The following is a 22,141-nucleotide window of genomic DNA, read 5'->3' as shown; positions in this document are numbered from 1 at the left end:
GGTAGTACTATTAGCACAGATTTCCATGTACTAGTGGCTGGGAGTATCTGGTAGACCACAAAGTATTATTTCCATAACAAGAAAAGACTTTACAGTTTGCCAGCTGAAGTCTAAAAATATAGGATAACAGCATAGCTATAGTTTCCTTTCTGAGGGAAGGTGGGATGATGGAACTTGGCGCTGGTTATGGGGAGCTGACCCAGGTCTGTGCATAACATACTACCAATGAGTTACACACCATTAGCCTAATAATCTTTCTTAAAGAAATTGATTTTAAAATCCTCATTAAGTTTATCTTCCTTTTCTGTGAACAACCAGCTTTGTTATTAAGACTAAAGGCCAAATCCCTGGACTGAAAAAAATATTGAACATAAGGTTTAAGATTGGCTGTACTTTACATTTGACTTGAAAACACCTTATTTGTACTTAAAAGTTTAAATTTTCATTTACTTTCTTGGTACCTATAGATATATTTATAGAATAATTAATATATTTTTAAATCTCTTTGAGTGTATGGAATGTGTTTTTGGAGACCAGAAGAGGGCTTCAAATCCCTAGAAATGGAGTTACAGGCAGTAGTGAGCTCCCTTGTAATTACTGGAAATCAAGCTCTATTAATACTTTAAAACAAGTGCTAAAAGGAAAAAGATTATATATTAGACTCCATTTTATTTTATTTTATCTTTTGAGATAGGGTCTTAACTATCTGCCTGCCTTTGTCTCTCAGGTGCTGGGATTAAAGGCATATGCCATTACACCTGGCACATTGAACTCTTAAATTTTTTTCATATTTATTTGTGTGGGTATATGCATGCCTTGGCACATATGTTGAGGTCAGAGAACAATATTTGGAGTAGTTCTTTTCCTCTAGCATATGGGCCCCAGGGATGGAGTTCAGGTTGTTGGACTTTTCCTGCAGGTGCCAATAAGCACCGAGCCAGCCTCCCGGGCCTGTGTTGGACTTCTACAGCATATATGTTTGTGAGGGGTGGAGAATTGACTCGTGGTTAAAAGCACTTTCTGCTTTTGCAGAGGACCCAGTTTCAGTTCCCAGCATTCATGTGGTGGCTTGTAGTCTTCTCCAGTCTCAGGGCTTTGTGCATGTTAAAGAAGCACTCTGAGCTGAGCCACATCTCTTCTTGAGAAGAGACTTTTTAAAAATAAATAAATAAGCCGGGCATGGTGGCGCACGCCTTTGATCCCAGCACTCGGGAGGCAGAGGCAGGTGGATTTCTGAGTTCGAGGCCAGCCTGGTCTACAAAGTGAGTTCCAGGACAGCCAGGGCTATCAGAGAAACCCTGTCTCGAAAAAACTAAATAAATAAATAAATAAATAAATAAATAAGTAGACGTTTTGTATTGTATGTGTCACAGAGCTTGTGTGAAGATCAGAGGACTTTTTAGGAATTGGTTGTTTGAGAATATTTTTTATAAATAATAAGAAAAATTGACATGAGGTAAAACAAAAACTCTTTTACGTAAATATACCCTTCCAGGTCAGTGCAGTTTGAAATTACTGATAAAAGTTAGCCCTTTTTGTTTTCAAATAAACAGAGTCTCTAGTTTAGGCTGGCCCAGGACTCTTTGATAATCCATCTTCTTTAGTGCTAGAACTACAGGCATGAGCCACCACACTTGAGTGAGACAAGAACGGTGATCTTTACTGAATAACCTGTTTGTAACATGTTTAGTGTGGTAACTTTTGGAGCAAATGTTTTTACATTTTTTTCCTGGTTTTAAAATCTTGAAGTTTAAATATTTAGATATTAAGGATTTAGCATAGAGTTCTTGATCCTAAGTTAAATTTCCAGCATTGTAAAAAAGGAAAGTGAATAACCTTAAAATTTCATAAACAGCATGGTAGGTAACTCAATCCTGTAATCCTAGCTCTTGGGATGAGGAGACAATAGGATTGTGTTCACCATCATCCTCTGCCTCACACAGAGTGAGTTAGTTGGAGGCCAGCCTGGACTAAAAAGCAAACAGGGCACTCATACACATAAAATATTTGGGGGGGGGGTGTTGAGACAGGGTTTCTCTGTATCGCCCTGGCTGTCCTGGAACTCACTTTGTAGACCAGGCTGGCCTCAAACTCAGAAATCTGCCTGCCTCTGCCTTCCGAGTGCTGGGATAAAAGGCGTGCGCCACCACGCCCGGCTCACATAAAATAATTTTAAAGAAAAGCAACTACCACCAACAAAAAACACGTTTCCTGATCCTGCCTAATATAGCAGCCTTTATGATCTGAATCTTAAAAGCCACCAGTAATGCTCAGATTGCATCAATAATAAGCATGCTTTTCTGTTTTATATTCTGTGCTCTGGTAGAATTTATCTTTTAATATTTCTCATTTGGAACAGTTTGATTTTAGATTTAGTTTTTAGTTGTTTGATAGTATTATTAGGTTTGCTTGCATTAAACATTTGTGTTCTTTGACTGTTAACAGCATTAGAAGACTACCCGAGAAAAGTTGCAAATGTTACTATTTATTACTTTCTGAAAATATCAGGAAATTTTTGGGGGCAGGTACAATGATAGCACTTAATCACTGGCAGGATTTTTGTGTTAGTCTACTAGTTTATTTTTACGATGATCTTTATTGCTCTTTAAAAAATATATATATATATATATATTACATATATATATTACATTTTGTGTGTAAATCGGGAATCTGCTTCCATTTTTTTTTTTACTTTATGGGTTCTGGGGATCATAGTCAGTTAATCAGGTTTGTTATTAGACTCTTAACATCTGAGCCATCTCTCCAGTCTATAGTGTTTGTTTTAACCCTTTTTTTTTTTTTTTTTTTTTTTTTGGTTTTTCCGAGTCAGGGTTTCTCTGTGTAGCCCAGGATGTCCTGGAACTCACTCTGTAGACCAGGCCTGCCTCAAACTCAGAAATCCACCTGCCTCTGCCTCCCAAGTGCTGGGATTAAAGGCGTGCGCCACCACGCCCGGCTTTGTTTTAACCCTTTTTATATTGGCATTTTATTAATTTTACTGTGAGAGAAAGCTGAAGAGGCTGTGTCCATGAATATGTATATCCAGGTTGTGCCAGTGAGCTACAAAGAAATAAAGACACTTGAGAATTCATTCCTTTGGCAGTTGTTGCATTACTAGCTCGAGCAGTTAGTTTCCTAAGCCAGCTCTTCCTGTGTTGTGATTATGGCATTGGTTTCTACTGCTTAGTTTCTGTTGTTTTTTTATATTTGTCAAATCAAAGTCTCCTAATTCTCTGAACTCCAGTGGTGTTTTGATAAATTCCTTTCCTTTCCTAGTTAAGTTACTAAATTTGGTTTTCAGCTAAGGGCCTTGATTTGTAGAATTTACTTTCTCTGTCCAGTATGTTTAATTATTTTTTTAAAGAATTTACTTATTATTATTTATGTGCATTGGTGTTTTACCTGCAGGTATGTCTGAAAGAGAGTGTCAGATATCCTGGAACAGGAGTTAAAGACAGGTGTGAGCTGCCATGTGGGTGCTGGAAATTGAACCCAAGTCCTCTGGAGGGCAACCAGAGCTAGTAGCTACCTAACCATCTCTTCGGCCCCAGTTTTATTACTTCTATTAATGATAGTTTTTTTGAGATAGGGTCTCCGGCTTTGGCTGTCTGGAGCTCAGAGAGATCCTTCTGCCTCTGCCTCCTGAATGCTAGGATTAAAGGCGTGCACCACCACTTCTGGCAGGTTTTTTTTTTTTAAGCACACAAAATATGGGTTTTATGATGGCATTCTTAAGTTTATCATTGTACTTTGGTTGTATTTGGCCTCATCGCCTTCCTTTACCCCTTCCTACTAATCTTCCCCTCCCAAATAATTCTTTTTCTTTTATGCCTTCTGTGTTTAAATCTACATTCCCCATATGAGAGAAGACATACACTATTTGTCTCCTCATTACCTCCTCCTCTTCATCCTCCTCCCCTTCTTCCCTATCTCAGTTACTTTTTGGTTGCTATGATCAGAAAGCAAATTACAAAAGAAAGAATTACTTTGGTTTATTGTTCTAGGGGGGAGCAATGGCTCAATGGTTAAGAGCCCTTTATAAGGGATAAGACTTCAGTTCCCAGCAACCATGTCAGGCAGCTCACAGAGTATTTGTGACTTCAGTTCTGGGAGATCCAAATCTCTTACTTCCAAACTCATTCATTTCTCTGTGTAGTTCTGGCTGTCCTGGAACTCACTCTGTAGACCAGGCTGGCCTCGAACTCAGAAATCCACCTGCCTCTGCCTCCCAAGTGCTGGGATTAAAGGCGTGTGCCACCACTGCCTGGCTCATATGCATATAATTAAAAGTAATAAAACTTTAAAAAATTTTTTTGATCTGGGTCTTACTATGTTGCCCTGACTGGCCTGAAACACTAAAAAGTTTAGTATGGTTTTCCCCAAATCTTGTCTTAGAAACAGTCCTGATTTTAAAAAACAAAACAAAAACAACTATCTTGCTGGACAGTGGTGATGCGCACCTTTATTCCCAGCACTTGGGAGGCAGAGGCATTTCCTCACAGATAATGTCTGTTGTCATGAACTCAGTATTTTGTAGTCCTTGAATTTAACACAGTAATGCACAGGATTTGTCAGCAGAGCAGAACCTGCCCAAAGATGCAAGTTCTCATATCAAAAAGAAACTTCTGGAAGAATGTTGGGAATTGGGCAAAGAAACATTTGAGTCCTCTTAGTTCATATCATGTTAGATCAGAGCTTTATTTGTCTCTAAACTGATAATTATCTAAAATATGTACAATATAAATAAACAAGGCGAGAGATTGTATTGGATAATACCTAATAATTAGATAGTGATCACATTAGTAGTGTTTCCTTCTGTACACTATATGGTATGACCAATTTGGTAAGTTGAAAATCTAGATGTAAAAAGACCCAGTAATTGGCATTTCTGAATAACTTTGATGGCTATTTGGAGAAATGGTTGGGTTTGTTTTGTATTGAAATCTATGGTCAAGCGAGATTTATAAAATCTTTGAAGAACTTAAAAAGGTTAAGTGTGGTATGATATGCCTATAGTCTGAGCTGCTTAGAAGACTGAGATCGGGGGCTGTTTAGGTCAGGGACAACCTGGGAAGCATAGTAATTTTCTTACCTATATACTAAAAAGACTTGTAGGCATGTCATTGTAGGCAGTGACAAATTAAATTAATATCTAAATTGTATTTAAGGAATTTACTCTCAAGGTCTTTGATTGGTATTCATTAGCAGTTATGTATGACTGGTTTTGCCTCTTCTAATTATGTGTTTTATTTTTTTCCCTCAGAGATTGGCAGACTCAAGTGGCCTTTTTAATGTTTGAGTAATGATGGAGATGGACCCAAATTAGAAAGTGATTTCTTCAATAAAGCAATAGAAGATTCTTCATATCACTTCTGGAAGCTCAGTCCAATTTTGGGGAAGGAGAAGAACAAGTGAAATACAGAAAATTGATAAGAAGAAAACCTCAGTTTGGAATTCTCTTTTCTTCCTGACCCTTATCTTTTCTACTTATAATTTTGCTTTGAATGTATAAATAGTAAAGACCAAAGAAATAGGGATATATATTTAGGAGCTTTATACCAAGAAATTTGCCTTGAAAGCTGCTATTCTGTGGCAGGAAAACTATATCAAGTTTCTATTGGATTCCTTTTTCAAAAAACAAAACAAGACTTCTTATATCTTTAGATTTGAAGGTTAGAACTGATAAAGGCACACCTCTCTGCACACTGCTTTAAGCAGTTGTGTGAGGTAATGAGATCTGTGTTTTAGAGGCTTTTGTTGTGGAGAGTTTGCCACTGGAATTGATTGTGCAGAAGCTCTCTTACAGTGCTTCACTATTACATTTTTGACCTGTCACCTTGATGACATTTCTTGCCGGCATCTGAGACCATTTGTCCTTGTAGCCATGACCTTGTTATGAACAGTGCTTGCACTCACTGTGCAGATGTCCATGTTTTGCCTATTTGAGCAACTTTACAGTGCCGTTACTCAAGGCAGTTGAATGAGGTGAACATAGACACAGCTTCCCCCCTTTCCCCCTTTTTTAAATGTAACAAATAACCTTTTATGTTCCCCTTCCCCCCCCTCCCCTCCCCCTCCCCCCTTTGGAAAAGTGTTGGGAACGAGGTATTGAGGATGAGCCCTTGAGAGGATTAAGAGGGTGGGCCACACAGAGCTGGGCTTTTTTGTGCTTCATCACAAGGCGTGCTGCTGGCTAGGCTATTTTAGCACCCTTCTTACAAGACAACCTCGTGGAAGATACAGGCGGCAGCTTTGGATACAGGACCACAGAGGTGACACTCTGAGGGTAATTATCATTCATGGGTCTTAACCTTGGGAGAAAGCATCCATGGGTTATATGTCATGAAAAAGATGTCTGTTGTGTTGTGAAGGATTTAATTCTCAGAGAATTATCAGTAATTCAGGAACACCAGTGAATCTCAGGAAACCAGGTACAAGTTGATATGTGAGAAGATATTCCTAAGGTAAATGGAAAAGCTCTTGAGAGGTTCTATAGCAGTGACCTACTTAATGCTTTCACCCTTATTATATCAGTAACCTTAATTCTTCGTCTTTTAATATAGTTATTAATAAATATTCCTCGTGTTGTGGTGACTTCCAATCATAAATTTTTTTTTTTTTTTTTTTTTTTTTTTTTTGGTTTTTCGAGACAGGGTTTCTCTGTGTAGCCCTGGCTGTCCTGGCACTCACTTTGTAGACCAGGCTGGCCTCGAACTCAGAAATCCTCCTGCCTCTGCCTCCCGAGTGCTGGGATCAAAGGCGTGCACTCCACGCCCAGCTCATAAAATTACTTTTATAAGTATAATTTTGCTGCTGTTATGAATTATAATATAATCTGCTAAAAACAAAACCCTTGTAAAAGTGTCTCTTGACCACAAATGGGGTCTTGTCCCTCAGGTCAAGAACCACTGTTCTATATGTATTTATGGTAGGTGTTTTTGTTTTGCCTTTTTAGGCAAAAACTCAAGAATGTACTTGCTTGCTTCCTATAAGATTCTTTATTTCCATCATAATTGTGTTATTTAGAACTCCTGAGATTTGAAATCTTGAAAAGTAGTCTGCAGAGTTTTCAGGGTTTAAATCTTTTATGAAGGGGGACTGTAGGGTAGTCACAGACTCCTGTATACGCTGGTGTCACACTTTTAGAATCATGAGTGATTTGTGTTCTTGTTTAGATCCTGGCCATGAGGGTGGATGCCTCATCTTGCTAAAAAGACACTGGACCTAAATGGCGCAGCATGACTTTGTTCCTGCTTGGCTAAATTTCTCAACGCCACAGTCAGCTAAGGTACTGTCTTCATTCCTGTGCTAACTACCCAAACCTAACGGTGCTGTTCATCCCGAGTGGTGTGTGGCTTCTGTTTTGTGTTTCAGGTTGTGTTGCTGTTCTTGTTTTAGTTATTTTAATGAAAGAGGGTTAGTTATATTTTGTTTTTCATATATGTCCTACTTTTCCTCGGGTTTTCACATGTATTTATAGACTTCCCATTCTCTTAAGAATGTATTGATAGTTGGATAGAGAGATGGCAAGAACAGTTAAAATCGTTCTGTACTCTTGTAGAGGACACAGGTTTGACATCCAGAATCCACAAGGTGGCTCAGAACCATCCATAACTTAGTTCCAGGGGATCTGACTCCCCTCTTCGATCTTTGTGGGCACCAGGCATGCATGTGGTATGTGTAGCTACATAACATTCAGGCAAGACATTTATACATGTAAAATAAATAAATCAAAAATGTCTTTAGGAAAAAGTGTATGAATAATTATTCAGTTCTCATTAATATGTACCATAATGCCAGTGTCTCTATTTTTCTAAAGGTGTATGTGCACAGATGTGCAAATGCCCTTGAGGTCTTTGAAAAATGATGGCTGCACGTCTGTATTTACAGGCTAAGAAAATGAGGAATCTTGTTTTTTCTGTTGTCAGAGCAAAAACCCAAAAAGGTCCCTGTTCAAGGAAGGCTGAATGCTAGTTGATGAGTGCTTTGCTTGTGCCTTCTCCTCACATTTATGTAGCTATTTCCAGAAAAATTCAGGGAGAATCTTTGCAGCTCACTTCACTGACTCCTCATAATCATATCGCAGCCGGGCAGTGGTGGTGCACGCCTTTAATCCCAGCACTTGGGAGGCAGAGGCAGGCAGATTTCTGAGTTCCAGGGCAGCCAGGGCTACACAGAGAAACCCTGTCTCAAAAAACCAAAATAAAAAAAAAGAATTCGCATTTTTAGACATCCCATGTTCTAGTGAAGCTGGCAAATCAACCAAAGGTCTCAGGTTCAGTGATAGTCCCTGCCTTGGTAAGTAAAGTAGAATGGGAAAGCACAGCAGAAGATATATGTATTATGTCAACTTCAGGCCTCTGTATACTCACAAGTGCCCAGATACCCACTCAGGTACAGATCCAGAAAAGAGGTTTAGAATAAAAGTTTATGGAATAGGAATATTAGAACTAATCTATGATTATTTAAAAGCTTCTTTCTCTTGTTTATGTAAATTTAAAGACTTAATCTCCCTGAATTTTTTTTCTTCTCATGAATAAATAAATAGGGCTGATACTAAAATTACAGTATTGCCACAAATATGAAATAATGTTTAGAAGTATTTTAAAACTAAGGTAACACGTTAGTTGTGGATCTTGATGGTTATGCCAGTACTCTAAAAGCTGAGGCAGGAAGATTGCCATGAGTCCCATGTATAACTGGGCCTTCTTTTGTTTTTGGGTTTTGGGTTTTTGGTTTTTGGTTTTTTTTTTTTTTGGTTTTTCTAGACAGGGTTTCTCTGTATAGCCCTGGCTGTCCTGGAACTCACTTTGTAGACCAGGCAGGCTTCCAACTCAGAAATTCACCTGCCTGTGCCTCCTAAATGCTGGGATTAAAGCCGTGCCCCACCACCACCCTTCACTGTGGGCCTTTCTATGCCTGCCCTGACTCTTGAATAATGACATGGAGGCCTATGCTTATTCATAGTGCTTTCACTGTTCCCCAACTTGCTCTTAACTTAATATGAACCTGTTGGTACTAGTCTATGTCTGCGGCGGATTAGTTATCTCTCCTCAGTTTCAGTCATAAACTTCCAAGTCTTCCTATTTTTGACTTTTTCCTAGAGTTCCTTTCTCTTTGCTGGGTATCTTACCTTCTCGTCTACCTTTGCTATAGGCCATAGGCTTTTTATTTTAACCAATTAGAAGGCACCTTAGGCATGCAGGAAAGGACAGAGACACATGTTCACACCGTACATATAAACATCTCTGAACTGATGCAAACCTGGGTTATATAGGTAGTCCTGGCTTACACAATAAGACCCCGACTGAAAAGACAAAAGTTGTAGTCATTTCTTATGACACTTAACATCTATAAACACTTTTGTTTATTTGTTTAGTTTTGAGACAAGGTCTCCCCATGTAGCTGGCCCCAAATTCATGGCAGTCATATCTCGGTCTTAGTACTGATATTATAGACATTGTACTACCACAACAACTATTTTTGAATCACTGATTTAGAGCCCAGTAAGCTACTGAAGGAAACTGAATCTTTTCCTCTCTACACTTTATAATGTTAGTCATCTACAGCCACCTTTGACAAACACGGAGATCACCTATCCCGTGGAGAAGGTAGATTTGGAATAAGCCGTCGTCGACATAATTCCTCTGATGGCTTTTTTAACAATGGACCTCTACGGACTACAGGAGGTGAGTTATATCAAGCTGTTGTGTTGTGACCATATATATGTTTTGTTGTTTTTTGTTTGTTTTTGTTTTTCGAGACAGGGTTTCTCTGTATCGCCCTGGCTGTCCTGGAACTCACTCTGTAGACCAGGCTGGCCTCAAACTCAGAAATCTGCCTGCCTCTGCCTCCTGAGTGCTGGGATTAAAGGCGTGCGCCACCACGCCCAGTGTGACCATATATTTAAACTGCAAGGCACAGTAATGAACACTTAATGCCAACATTCACAAGACAGGCAAGTATATCTCTTGAGAGTTTTAGGCCAGCCTAATCTACCTATTTTCAAGAGACACAGGGCTAAATAAATAGTGAGACCATATCTCAGACCAAAATAAAAACAATAATGAGCTGCTATTTACACTAAACTCAGACTGGATGTATGCCAATAATCCAGAAATAGTCATTACCTAGTTTCTACACCTGTTTCTATGAATCATCTTTTCAGTTGAAAAACTAATTTAGAAGGGCTGGAGATTTAGCTCAGTGGTCCGGGCACTTTTCCTCAGTAGGAGCTCTTGCACCGGAAGGCTAGGAGAGTTGCCTTACAAAGAATGGTACATTTATTGGTTTCTTTGTATGGATTTCTCATTTAAAATATTTCCTAAAGCCTTTTTAGAAATAACTTTGACCAAATCAGGAAGCATGTAGTGCAGTTATTTCTGAATTTATAAGAAACAGATAACTAATACCTTACTTTTCTTGCTATTTTAGATTCTTGGCACCAACCCTCCCTATTCCGCCATGATTCTGTTGACTCTGGTGTCTCTAAGGGAGCATATGCTGGAACCACAGGGAATCTATCTGGTTGGCATGGCTCTTCCCGAGGTCATGATGGTATGAGCCAACGTAGTGGAGGTAGTAGTACAGGAAACCACCGACACTGGAATGGCAGCTTCCATTCCCGGAAAGGCTGCGCCTTTCAAGAAAAAACACCAACTGAGATTAGGGAAGAAAAAAAAGAGGATAAAGTAGAAAAGTTGCAGTTCGAAGAGGAAGACTTCGTAAGTATGAAGCTTTTAAATGCGCAGTTAAAAGCAACAGTGTCTTTTAAATAACACGGGGACCTAATTAACTTAATATATTTATTTGCAAAAGGGTCGCTCTGTTGTAGACCAGGCTGACCTCAAACTCATAGAGATATGCCTGTCTCTGCCTCTGGAATTAACAATGTGGGCCACTGTGGTCAGCTCAGGTCTCATGTGAATTTTTCTCTGTCTCTTCAGTCACCTTTATCATAAAAGTTTGTTTTCCCTGGATTTTGCTCTTTGTAAAATAACTATGTTTTGGCTGTTAACTATAGTCAGTGAAATTCAATGCTTTCTTTATTCTGTTTCTTTATTATATATGTGAGTGTGAATATACCTATGGCATATTCATGTATTGAGGACAACTGGAGTTGGTTTTTTTCCTTCCACCATGGGGATCCTGGGAATTAAAATAGGTTATATTAGGTTTGATAATAGGGACCCTTACTTACTGAGCCACCTTGCTTATCCCAAGAACATCCTTTAAAAATTAACTATAGGGACTGTAGAGATGGCTCAGCTGTTAAGAGCACTGACTGCTCTTCCGTAGGTCCTGAGTTCAAATCCCAGCAACCACATGTTGCCTCACAACCATCTGTACTGGAATTGATGCCCTCTTCTGGTACTCAGATATATAAAATAAATAAATCCTTTTTTTAAAATTAATTATAATATCATGTGAGCCTGTGAATGCACGCATTGTATATATGTGTGGCCTTGCATGCAGTAGTCCTCCAGATCTCAGTACAAATTTATAGTTAGTTCTTCCACCTTCACCTGAGTTCCAGGTCCATCCATCCATCCATCCACCTCTGTATCCACAGGCTATATCTCCTGCATCTCTCTTCTTCTAGAGTCCATATCTCTTGCAGGAAGTTCTGACTTCCAGTACCTGCACAACTATTAGCTGTCAGCTCTTTATTAAATAAAACCAATCAGGTAAAATTGTAGATTGCCTTAGACAGGTGAGGAAGAGTGAATATTTAAAAAAGGTGAAACCAGCGTTGGACCATTAGCTTTCTACCAGTACAGAATTAACAGTTGAATATACAGAGACACCTTCACATGGTGCGCCCCAGCAAGTATCTGTGAGTACAACTCAGTGACAGGGTTCACTTGTATCATAGGTATCAAGCTCTCTCCGGGTTCCAGCAGATCACTTAATGGAATCAGGAACTAGGAGTGCTTAGATTAAAGGCACAGTTCTTCTCTAGCATCTACAGAGTCCTTGATAAATGTATTTATATGGATCTATGTATGAACTAACAAAGAAAATACAACATATAATAACTGATAAAATAGTGATATAATAGTCCCTAAATGGGACATATTATATAACTACTTCTGATGAGAAAATAAGAAAAACACATCTCAAAGTACTAATGTTTTAGTTTTTGAAACACTGGCATTGCTATTTGCAGACTCTTAGGTGTATATCATACATAGGATAAAGTAGTTATAGTCGATCCTCCTCCTAGAGGGTGTAAACCTACCAGCCTTCAAGTTTGGGCAGGAGAAAAGGCTCCATGGATTAAGGACACTGGCAGCAATTGCAAAGGACACAATTCAGTTCCCAGCATTTATCTGGGGGCTGAAAATCATTTGTGACTAGTTCCAGGAAATTCAACACCTTTTTCTGGCTTACATATACACTAGGCATACATGTTGTGTACAGACATGTATGCAGGCAAAACACCCATTAATATAAAACAAAAACCCAAACTTAAAACCAACTTTAACTGAGTTGGGTATGTCAATACATTATTAGGTATTGTCTTTAAAAACTTGGGGTAGTGCTATAAAAATCTAAAAATAGAAGTTGATCCCCAAATTAGTAAACAACCTAGTATGTAGATCGTAGTATTAAAACACATTTCTGAACAAGATGTTTATAAAATGAAGGGTTGGGGTTTTTGGTTTTGGGGGGATTGTTTTGTTTTGTTTCATTCTACATAGGAAATATTTAAAGACTACTAGGGCTCTATCAAAAAGATTCATGGGCCAATGAGCTGACTCCATAAATTGAGTTGCCTGCCACCAAACTAAGATTACCTGAATTCAATTCCCTAGACCCATGTCAAAGGGCAGACCCTAACAAGTTGTCTCCTGACCTGCACACTCACTGAGTCACACGTGTTCCCATACACAGACTACAAAATACGCACTAGCTTAAAAAATAAGAATATAAAGGGGGATGGAGACAGATGCCTGAGCAGTCAAGAGCAGATGCTGCTCTTGCAGAGAACTTGCCTTCAGTGTCTAGCATGCACATCAAGTGGCTAACAAAGTCCAGCTTCAGGAGGATCTAAGCCAGCTGTCCACAGGCACACAAGCATACATATAGTTAAAAAGTAATGATCATGATGGGGCATGGTGGTGCACACCTTTATCTTAGCACTTGGGAGGCAGAGAGAAATGGATCTCTTGACCTTGAGGTCAGCTTGGTGTACATTGTGAGTTCCATGTCTTATAGCCCTGACTACAAGAGATAACAAATAACAAAAGGTCAAAGAGGTTATCTAAAGTCATTTAAAGATAACTATAATGGTTTACAAAGTGTACCCAGTTTAGTCAGTTACATACTTGCTTTAATGAGTGATAGAAGAACTTTGTGTATTATTTGCTTTTGTGGGTTTCAGTGATGTGTGTGTGTATCCATGTGTGGCTTAGCCAGCATGTAGAGCTCAGAAGACATCTTCCAGTTCTTACTTTCTACCTTTGGATATTGGGATTTTACTTGCCTCTCACACTTGCATAGCAAGCTTTTTACTACTGATCCATTGTTCTAGCCCAGTTGTCTATATCATTTTGAAAATATGTTTTTAAAAACTCAAGTTGTGCTGGGCGTGGTGGCGCACACCTTTGGTCCCAGCACTTGGGAGGCAAAGGCAGGCGAATTTCTGAGTTCGAGGCCAGCTTGGTCTACAGAGTGAGTTCCAGGATAGCCAGGGCTATATAGAGAAACCCTGTCTTGAAAAACCAAAAAAAAACAAAAACAAAAAAACAAAAACCCTCAAGTTGCTAGATAGATGGGTCAGAGGTTTAAAAATGAATGCTCAGTGCTCTGACAGAGGCTCACCTTGGGTGGATCACAACCCTCATTTAATGTCTTCTTCTGCCCTCTTCAGATACTTGCACTCAGGTGCAAATACACATAAACACATCATTTAGAAATTAAAACAGTTGGGAGATGGCTCAGTAGTAAGAGCGCTCTCTACTCTTCCAGAGGTCCTGAGTTCAATCCCCAGCACCCACATGGTGGCTTACAAGCATCTGTAATGGAATCTGATGCCCTCTTCTGATTTGTCTGAAGAGAGGGACTGTGTACTCACCACATACATAAAATGAATTAATTTTAAAAAAAGATGAAGAAATTTTTAAAAATCAGTGTGGTAAGATTGGGGATGCTGCATCAGTGGGAAGAGTTTCTGTTCAAGAACACATGCCCAGAGACCAGAGGCATGGCTCCGAAATTAAGCATACTTAGAGCCACCCAAGTGAAGATAACTTTAAAATCTGATTGTTTGAGATAGACTGTGACTGTGTGGATCTGGCTCTCCTGAAATTCACAAAGAAATACCTACCTCTGCCTCACCGGTGCTGACATTAAAGGTGTGGCCACCGTATCCTATACTTTATTTAAAAACACAAAACAGCAGAAGTGCTGAGTGCCTACTTCCCTGGTAAGTGGTGTCTGGCATGTATATGGCCGTGAGGTCAGTCCCTCACTGCAGGGAAAGGAAAGAAAGTACCCTTTTTTAATCTGTTAAAACAGTTTATATTCTGGACATCCCTTCTATCTATAAAATTACTTAAGTCTGAGCTAAACTTGGTTTGAAATTATTGAGCCTTCAGTTCTTTTTGCTGGGATTTGAACTCTGGACCTTCGGAAGAGCAGTCGGGTGCTCTTACCCACTGAGCCATCTCACCAGCCCGAGCCTTCAGTTCTTAGAATCATACGCTTCCAGCTTTGGAATTAGTCTTTGAGGACAAGTCTCGGTCATCACCTGTAACTTCTCATCTCTCTGCCAGGAATTACCCATTCCTTTCTCATGTCTTTTTATCATAGTATGATATTTTCTTGGCTACTAGCTTTATCTTTGTGATAGTCCTGTAACGACAAGGGCTTTTTAAATTGCTTTTGTATTCCTCATACAGTCATGCAATGTGGCTTTCTTCTACTCTAATGCAGTCTTAGAACTTCAGTGAATACCATGCATTTCACTGACACCATTACTCTCCTTAATTCTGAGAAAAACACCCCATATTCTTGTTCTGTGGCTTTTATGCCTTCTTTTTTCATACTCACCCTATAGAAAGATGGGAAAGTGCGTGTTTATATGTTATGTACATTTATATGTATAAGAATCCTATGACAAAGGAAATAAAATTTAAGATACAAATAACACACTGCCTGTTATTTCAACATACTACTTGTTACATTTTTGATATATGTTAAATTGGTTGGATCTGATAATAATTATTTGGTAGTGTCTATGGTGATGGCTACTTTGAAAAATTCTCAAGTAATGAGCTTTTTTTATCAACCATTTATATCCCTTCTTTCCTAGCCTTCTTTGAATCCAGAAGCTGGCAAACAGAATCAGCCGTGCAGACCTGTTGGGACCCCTTCTGGAGTGTGGGGTAGGTACATTTGACTATACTAAAAACACAGCTGAAAGAAATAAAAATTCTTCCTCTTTTTTTTTTTTTTTTTAATCTCGATTTTTGTATCTTCATCCCCTTGCCTGAAGACACCAACACCAGTTAGCTATTCACCAAGATAGGAAAATATAGCCAGGCGTGGTAGCACACGCCTTTAATCCTAGCACTCAGGAGGCAGAGGCAGGCAGATTTCTGAGTTCTAGGCCAGCCTGGTCTACAGAGTGAGTACTAGGACAACCAGGGCTATACAGAGAAACCCTGTCTTGAAAAAAAACAAAAAAAAAGATAGGAAACTATTCTATACCCATAAAACGATCCAAGCATAATAAGCTTAGAGGGCCCTAACTGGGGCATGGGTTTTTGCTGTTTGGTGGGTTTTCTGGCAGTTTGAGTAGTTTTAGCATGAATTGTCTGCTTGTTTAATAGTGTGCATACATACCTGTGAATTCAGATGGCCTTGACGTTCAGACTCAGGTGTTAAACTCTCTGGAGCTAGAGTTACAGGTGACACGGGTCCAGAGACCTGAGCTGAGCAGTCTTTCCAGCCCTGATGATTGTTACAGGTGACACGGGTCCAGAGACCTGAACTGAGCAGTCTTTCCAGCCCTGATGATTGTTACAGGTGACACGGGTCCAGAGACCTGAACTGAGCAGTCTTTCCAGCCCTGATGATTGTTACAGGTGACACGGGTCCAGAGACCTGAGCTGAGCAGTCTTTCCAGCCCTGATGATTGTTACAGGTGACACGGGTCCAGAGACCTGAGCTGAGCAGTCTTTCCAGCCCTGATGATTGTTACAGGTGACACGGGTCCAGAGACCTGAGCTGAGCAGTCTTTCCAGCCCTGATGATTGTTACAGGTGACACGGGTCCAGAGACCTGAGCTGAGCAGTCTTTCCAGCCCTGATGATTGTTGGTGCTGGTTTTTTGAGGCAGGATCTCAGAGATCCACCTGCCTCTACTTTACATGGTTGTGCCTGATGATCACCCTGTCCATCTTACAAGCCGAACACTCCCTTAGTACTGCTAATCTTTGTGTTGAAAGACTCCTTTATAAATTTAGTGATTCATATGCTGGGTTTGTTTTTTTTTTTTTTTTTACAAAAAAAAGGAATGGCTGGACTATTCCAGCCATTGGGAATTCCAGCACAAAAGGAATTCCAGCACTTGGAAAGCAAATATAGCTGAATGTCTGTGAGTTCAAGGACAGACTAGTCCCTATAGAGATTATAGTGGTTTCCAGGCTACTCAGATCTATAGAGAGAGGCCCTGTCTCAAAAAAAAAAAAAAAAAAAAAAGACTGAGGGATTGGAGAAATGGCTCAGTGGTTAAGAGTACTGACTCCTCTTCTAGAGGCAGGGTTTGATTGCAAGCACCCACATAGCAGCTTACAATATTTGTAACTCCAGGATATTCAGCACCTTCCTCTGGCCTTCTCAGGTACTAGGCATGCATGTAGTATGCAGACAAAGCACTCATGTACATAGAATAAGCAAATTTTAAAAATAAAATTTGAAAACTTTTACTATTTTTCCAGTAGTGTCATTTGTATTGTTTTGCTAATGTATTTGGCAGTGTAGCACATGCTTGCACATACAAAGGGCAAAGGACAGCCTTGGCTGGTTTGCTTCTTTTTCAGCACTGTCTCATTTATCTGACATTCATCGCATGCGCTAGACGGGCTGGGTAGTAAATGCTAGGGACTCAACTCTTTCTCTCTGTTGCTAAGATTGTAAGCATTTGTAGCTGGGTTTGTTTTTTGGTTTGGTTTGGTTTTTTGGTTTTGTTTTTGGTGTTTTCGAGACAGGGTTTCTCTGTGTAGCCCTGGCTGTCCTGTAACAGCCTGTAGACCAGGCTGGCCTCGAACTCAGAAATCCACCTGCTTCTGCCTCCCAAGTGCTGGGATTAAAGGCGAGCGCCATCACGCCTGGCTTTTTGGTGTTTTGTTTTTAAAAAAACATGGGTTCTTAAGCTCATATACTTGTGCTTGCATGGTAAACACTTTACCTACCCCATATTTTCTTTTTTTCAAGAATTTGTTAAATGACACAAGGTAATACTTGTCCCCTGGTCTCAACTTCATCTCCTATGTTGAAGGTGAGGATGTTGTTTAAACGGTTGGTTTTCCTTGTAGTGTGACCTTCCTTTGTGTCTCTTATATTTCACAGAAAATCCACCTAGTGCCAAGCAACCCTCAAAGATGCTAGTCATCAAAAAAATTTCCAAAGAGGATCCTGCTGCTGCCTTTTCTGCTGCATTCACCTCCTCAGGATCCCACCATGCAAATGGGAACAAAGTGTCAACAATGGTCCCAAGTGTCTATAAGAACTTGGTTCCTAAGCCTGCACCACCTCCCTCTAAGGTATGAGTTGCAGTCATTATAGGAATGCTGAGACACAGCTGGGCTTGGTGGCGCACGCCTTTGATCCCTGCACTCGGAGGCAGAGGCAGACGGATTTCTGAGTTCGAGGTCAGCCTGGTCTACAAAGTGAGTTCCAGGACAGCCAGGGCTATACAGAGAAACCGTCTCGAAAAACCCCTCGAAAAGGGGGAAAAAAGGAATGTTGAGAAACAAGATTAGCAATAAGTCAGATGTTTATAGAGTTATACTCCCATTACCAGACTCTGCCAATGCCACCTGACTAGCTTCATTTTTGTGAGCTTGATCCTTGTTATTTCCTTTAATAACATCAGTCAACCTGAATACTTGGCTGCAGCTTTCCTCTTTATCTTCCTTTATTCCCTTCAGCCAAGCAATTATCACAGTTATTCTTTTTCTTTGTCCTTGTTTAGAGCTTTGTCACTTTGCACACCCTTGTATTTCTTCAACTTTATATTTCACAGAACTGCTAAAGTGATCATCCTTAAATACTTGGTACACTTGGCCACTTTGTCACATACCTGTACTCAGCTACTCAAGAGGATGGTACAGGGAAATCATTGAATCTAGAAGACTTCGGGTCTGGGTGTGCTTACCTAGAGGGGATGAAGGGATAGTGTATCATTCGATTTCTCTATCTGTTCAGTGCCTTCAAACTTTATTAGATTGTAAATATTTTTCTCTGAAGAACCCTACACAGACATTCTAGTCTGTTCTAATCTCAGTTACTACTGTTGCTGCTCATTTTCATATTCCTTTAAAACTCTAAAAACAAGCCCAGAGTGGTGATGAATGCATTCAATACGGCCACTTGGGCCACAAAGAATGATACCTGTCAGCAATCAATGATAAATATCTATTTTTATTGTTTTTAATTGTGCACAGGTATCTGTGTCTGTGTGTGCAGGTACTCTGGGAGTCTAGAGGCTCTAGATCTGCTGGAGCTGGAATTACATCCATCCACATGGTGCTGGGAACCAAGCTCCTTTTGAAGGGCACCTAGCCCTATTAACTACTGCACCATCTCTCCACGTCCCTGCCTCCTGCACTGCTGTGTCTTCCCCCCAACCCCCCCATTGGTTTTTTGTTTTTTGTTTTTAGAGACAGGGTCTCTCTGTGTATCCCTGGCTGTCCTGGAGTTCACTCTGTAGACCAGGCTGGCCTCGAACTCAGAAATCTGCCTGCCTCTGCCTCCCAAGTGCTGAGATTAAAGGCGTGCGCCACCACACCTGGCAAGGCAACTCTTTTTTTTTTTTTTTAAAGATTTTATTTATTTATTATATGTAAGTACACTGTAGCTGTCTTCAGATACTCCAGAAGAGGGCATCAGATTTCATTACGGATGGTTGTGAGCCACCATGTGGTTGCTGGGATTTGAACTTGGAACCTACGGAAGAGCAGCCAGCGCTCTTCCGAAAATTTTAAAGGCTTATAGTTTCAGAGCTTTAGTCTATTATGGTGGGAACCATGGCAGCGTTCAGGCAGACATGGTGCTGGAGAAGGAGCTAGGAATTCTAAATCCTGATCCACAGCTAAGCAGGAGGAGAGTATGTGCCACACTGGGCGTTCCTTGGTCATAGGAGACCTCCAAGCCTACCTCCACAGCAATACACTTCCTTTGGCAAGGCCACACCACCTACTACTGCCATTCCTTATGAGACAAGCATTTAAACACATGAATCTTTGGGGGCCATACCTATTCAAATCACCATAAGTACTGAGGCATTTTCAGTGCCATTCATGTTTTATCTATTGCATTCAGGTCTCTGTACAGTAAGACTTTATAGCACTGTAACAGTGTTTCTTTGCCCAGAGGCAACAGTGTAAAAGGCAAGTTTTCTGATTGCATGCTATAATTCTGATACTCAATCACAAATCACCTTTGAGTGACTGAACACAAGCATCTTTTCTTTTCCATAACTGTAAAAAAAAAAATCTGGAGCTGAAGAGATGGTTCAGTAGTTTAAGAGTAACCATTGTTCTTACAGAGGACCTGGGCTCAGATCCAAGTTCTACATGGTAGCTCACAGTCATCCATAATTCCGATTTAAGGGTCTCCAAAGGCTTTCGGACTTCTTTGGACACCAGGCACACACTTCCTGCACATGCATAAATAACAGAAAATAGAAAGTTCTGATTGGTAAATGTCTCTATCTTCTTATACATCTTTTTTTGAGACTTAGGAAAGATTTAAAAAAAAAAAGCAGTTATACTCATTAGCTGGATGATACTGAAGAAATTGCACTACTGGATTATGCTCAATATTAGTTGCTAAAACATAGACATAATAATTGCACATGATTGTGCTCAATATTATTTGCTACATAGACATAATAGGCACGAGATTGTCTTAAGAATTAAAGATTAACGCCAGGGCCAAAAAGTGGGAGTGGGTGGGAGGGTATGGGGGACTTTTGGGATAGCATTGGAAATGTAAATGAGGAAAATACCTAATAAAAAGTATTAAAAAAAAAAAGAATTAAAGATTAAGCTGGGCGTGGTGGTGCACACCTTTAATCCCAGCACTCAGGAGGCAGAGGCAGGTGAATTTCTGAGTTTGAAGCCTGCCTGGTCTACAAAGTGAGCTCCAGGACAGCCAGGGCTATACAGAGAAACCCTGTCTCGGAGAAAAAAAAAAAAGATTTAAAGATTAGGAAGGTGGGTAAGAGCATGTACTGCATCATGGAAAGTAATTCTTTTCATAGAAGCTCTCTCCTCTGTCTCATCTTTGCACTTACTTCTGTTCCACTCTGCTGACCCTCTATTGTCTTCTTTGGTCTCAACACAGGCTTTCTCTGTGTTTCAGCCTTGGAACTTTCTCTGTGGACCATGCTGGCCTTTAGCCTTGAACACACAGAGATTTGCCTGAGTGCTAGGACTAAAGATATGACCACGGGCTGGAGAGATGGCTCAGTGAGGAAGAGCACTGAGTGCTCTTCCAAAGGTCCTGAGTTCAAATCCCAGCAACCACATGGTGGCTCGAAACCATCCATGATGAGATCTGATGCCCTCTTCTGGTGTGTCTGAAGACAGCTACAGTATACTTACATATAGTATCTTTACAAAAAAAAAAAAAAAAAAAGATATGACCACCACACTCAGCCTTCTTTCATCTCTTTAGACATTGTGATTGACTAATGGAGTATTCATATATTCATTCCACCTATACTATAGCTGTTATAGCTATGGTCAGATCCCACAAATATGACCCAAAGAAGGCCTTTGCATTTAAACAAGGACTAAATGCCATTTATAATAAGCATCATAGCATGGAACTAGCCTACCACTATTAAAATATCTAGAAAACTCCATTTTTTTTTTTCCTGATTTGTTTTGTGGAAAATAATTATCACACAAGAACTACAGAGGTGAGGAGTTCTAAATGAGTGGAAATTTAGCTTCACACGCAATTAAATGCTTTGAGAGCTAGCATGGTAAAGAAAGCTGTTGAACCTACTCAACATAGCTCATGGCCTTTCTATTCCCCATCTGTCTGAACTCAGAAAGGTCATATTCATGCTAACAGGTAAATTCTGGGAACTTGAATTTCACACTTTCCTTTGATTTTGCAAGCTAAGCTCATGTATGTATATTGCTTCTGACTGATGTGTTCTTTATTCCTATATAGCCCAACGCCTGGAAAGCTAACAGAATGGAACACAAATCTGGGTCACTTTGCTCTAGCCGGGAGCCTGCTTTTACCAATCCAAGTTCTGTTACTAAACCGGTGGTATTGGCTGCTGGTGCAGTTCTCCACTCTCCCAAAGAGGTGAGTGAGAATAACTGTGGGGCGGCCTTTTGAAATACTGTCCTTATTTAGCCCATGAGGATGGCCTTCAGTGTCTCCTCCTCCCCAGCTCACAAGTACATACTCAGATCTTACACCCAATTTTATACAGTTCTGGGGATCATCAAGCCCAGGGCTCCATTTATGGTAGGTGAGCACTTTGTCCACTGAGTCACATATGCCCTCAAAAAGTTGGCATCTCCCCCACCTTTTAAAGATTATATGTGTATGAGTGTTTTACCTGGATGCATATGTTGTACCCCATGATTTTCTGGTTCCTGTGGAGGTAGGAAGAGAGTGTTAAATTGCCTGCATCTGGAGTTTCAGGAAGTTAAAAGTTTCATGTGATTGTCTGGAACTGAACCCAGGTTCTGTGGAAGAGCAGCCAATACTCTGAACTAATGAGCCATCTTTTCAGCCCAACTATTTCTTACACAATATTATAAAAGAATAATTTTGTTTAATTTGTCATTCCGAGCAGTGTGTGGTTGTGCATGCCTAAATCACAGTGTAGCCTGAGGCAAGGGTGTTGTAAATTCCTAGCTGACCTTGGCTGTCCAGCA

The 22,141-nt window shown here is 40.1% G+C and overlaps 1 protein-coding gene across 1 annotated transcript in view; it reads left to right on the top strand.

Moving 5' to 3' along the window:
- Positions 1–22,141, top strand: part of Gpbp1l1 (GC-rich promoter binding protein 1 like 1) — a 33,523-nt gene that overhangs the window by 6,049 nt on the left and 5,333 nt on the right. The window contains exons 2-8 of the mRNA XM_021160949.3: positions 5,264–6,286; positions 7,176–7,288; positions 9,560–9,689; positions 10,435–10,724; positions 15,320–15,392; positions 17,580–17,773; positions 21,420–21,560. Coding sequence (XP_021016608.1) covers positions 7,229–7,288; positions 9,560–9,689; positions 10,435–10,724; positions 15,320–15,392; positions 17,580–17,773; positions 21,420–21,560 — 888 coding nt within the window. The 5' untranslated portion in view covers positions 5,264–6,286; positions 7,176–7,228. The remainder of the gene's footprint in view (positions 1–5,263; positions 6,287–7,175; positions 7,289–9,559; positions 9,690–10,434; positions 10,725–15,319; positions 15,393–17,579; positions 17,774–21,419; positions 21,561–22,141) is intronic.

This window comes from Mus caroli, unplaced genomic scaffold (assembly GCF_978045245.1).
Source record: "Mus caroli unplaced genomic scaffold, Mus_caroli_1 scaffold_6, whole genome shotgun sequence".
NCBI classification, from domain to species: domain Eukaryota; kingdom Metazoa; phylum Chordata; class Mammalia; order Rodentia; family Muridae; genus Mus; species Mus caroli.
The sequence above is the reverse complement of the archived record's forward strand: the minus strand, read 5'-3'. Positions and strand labels throughout refer to the sequence as shown.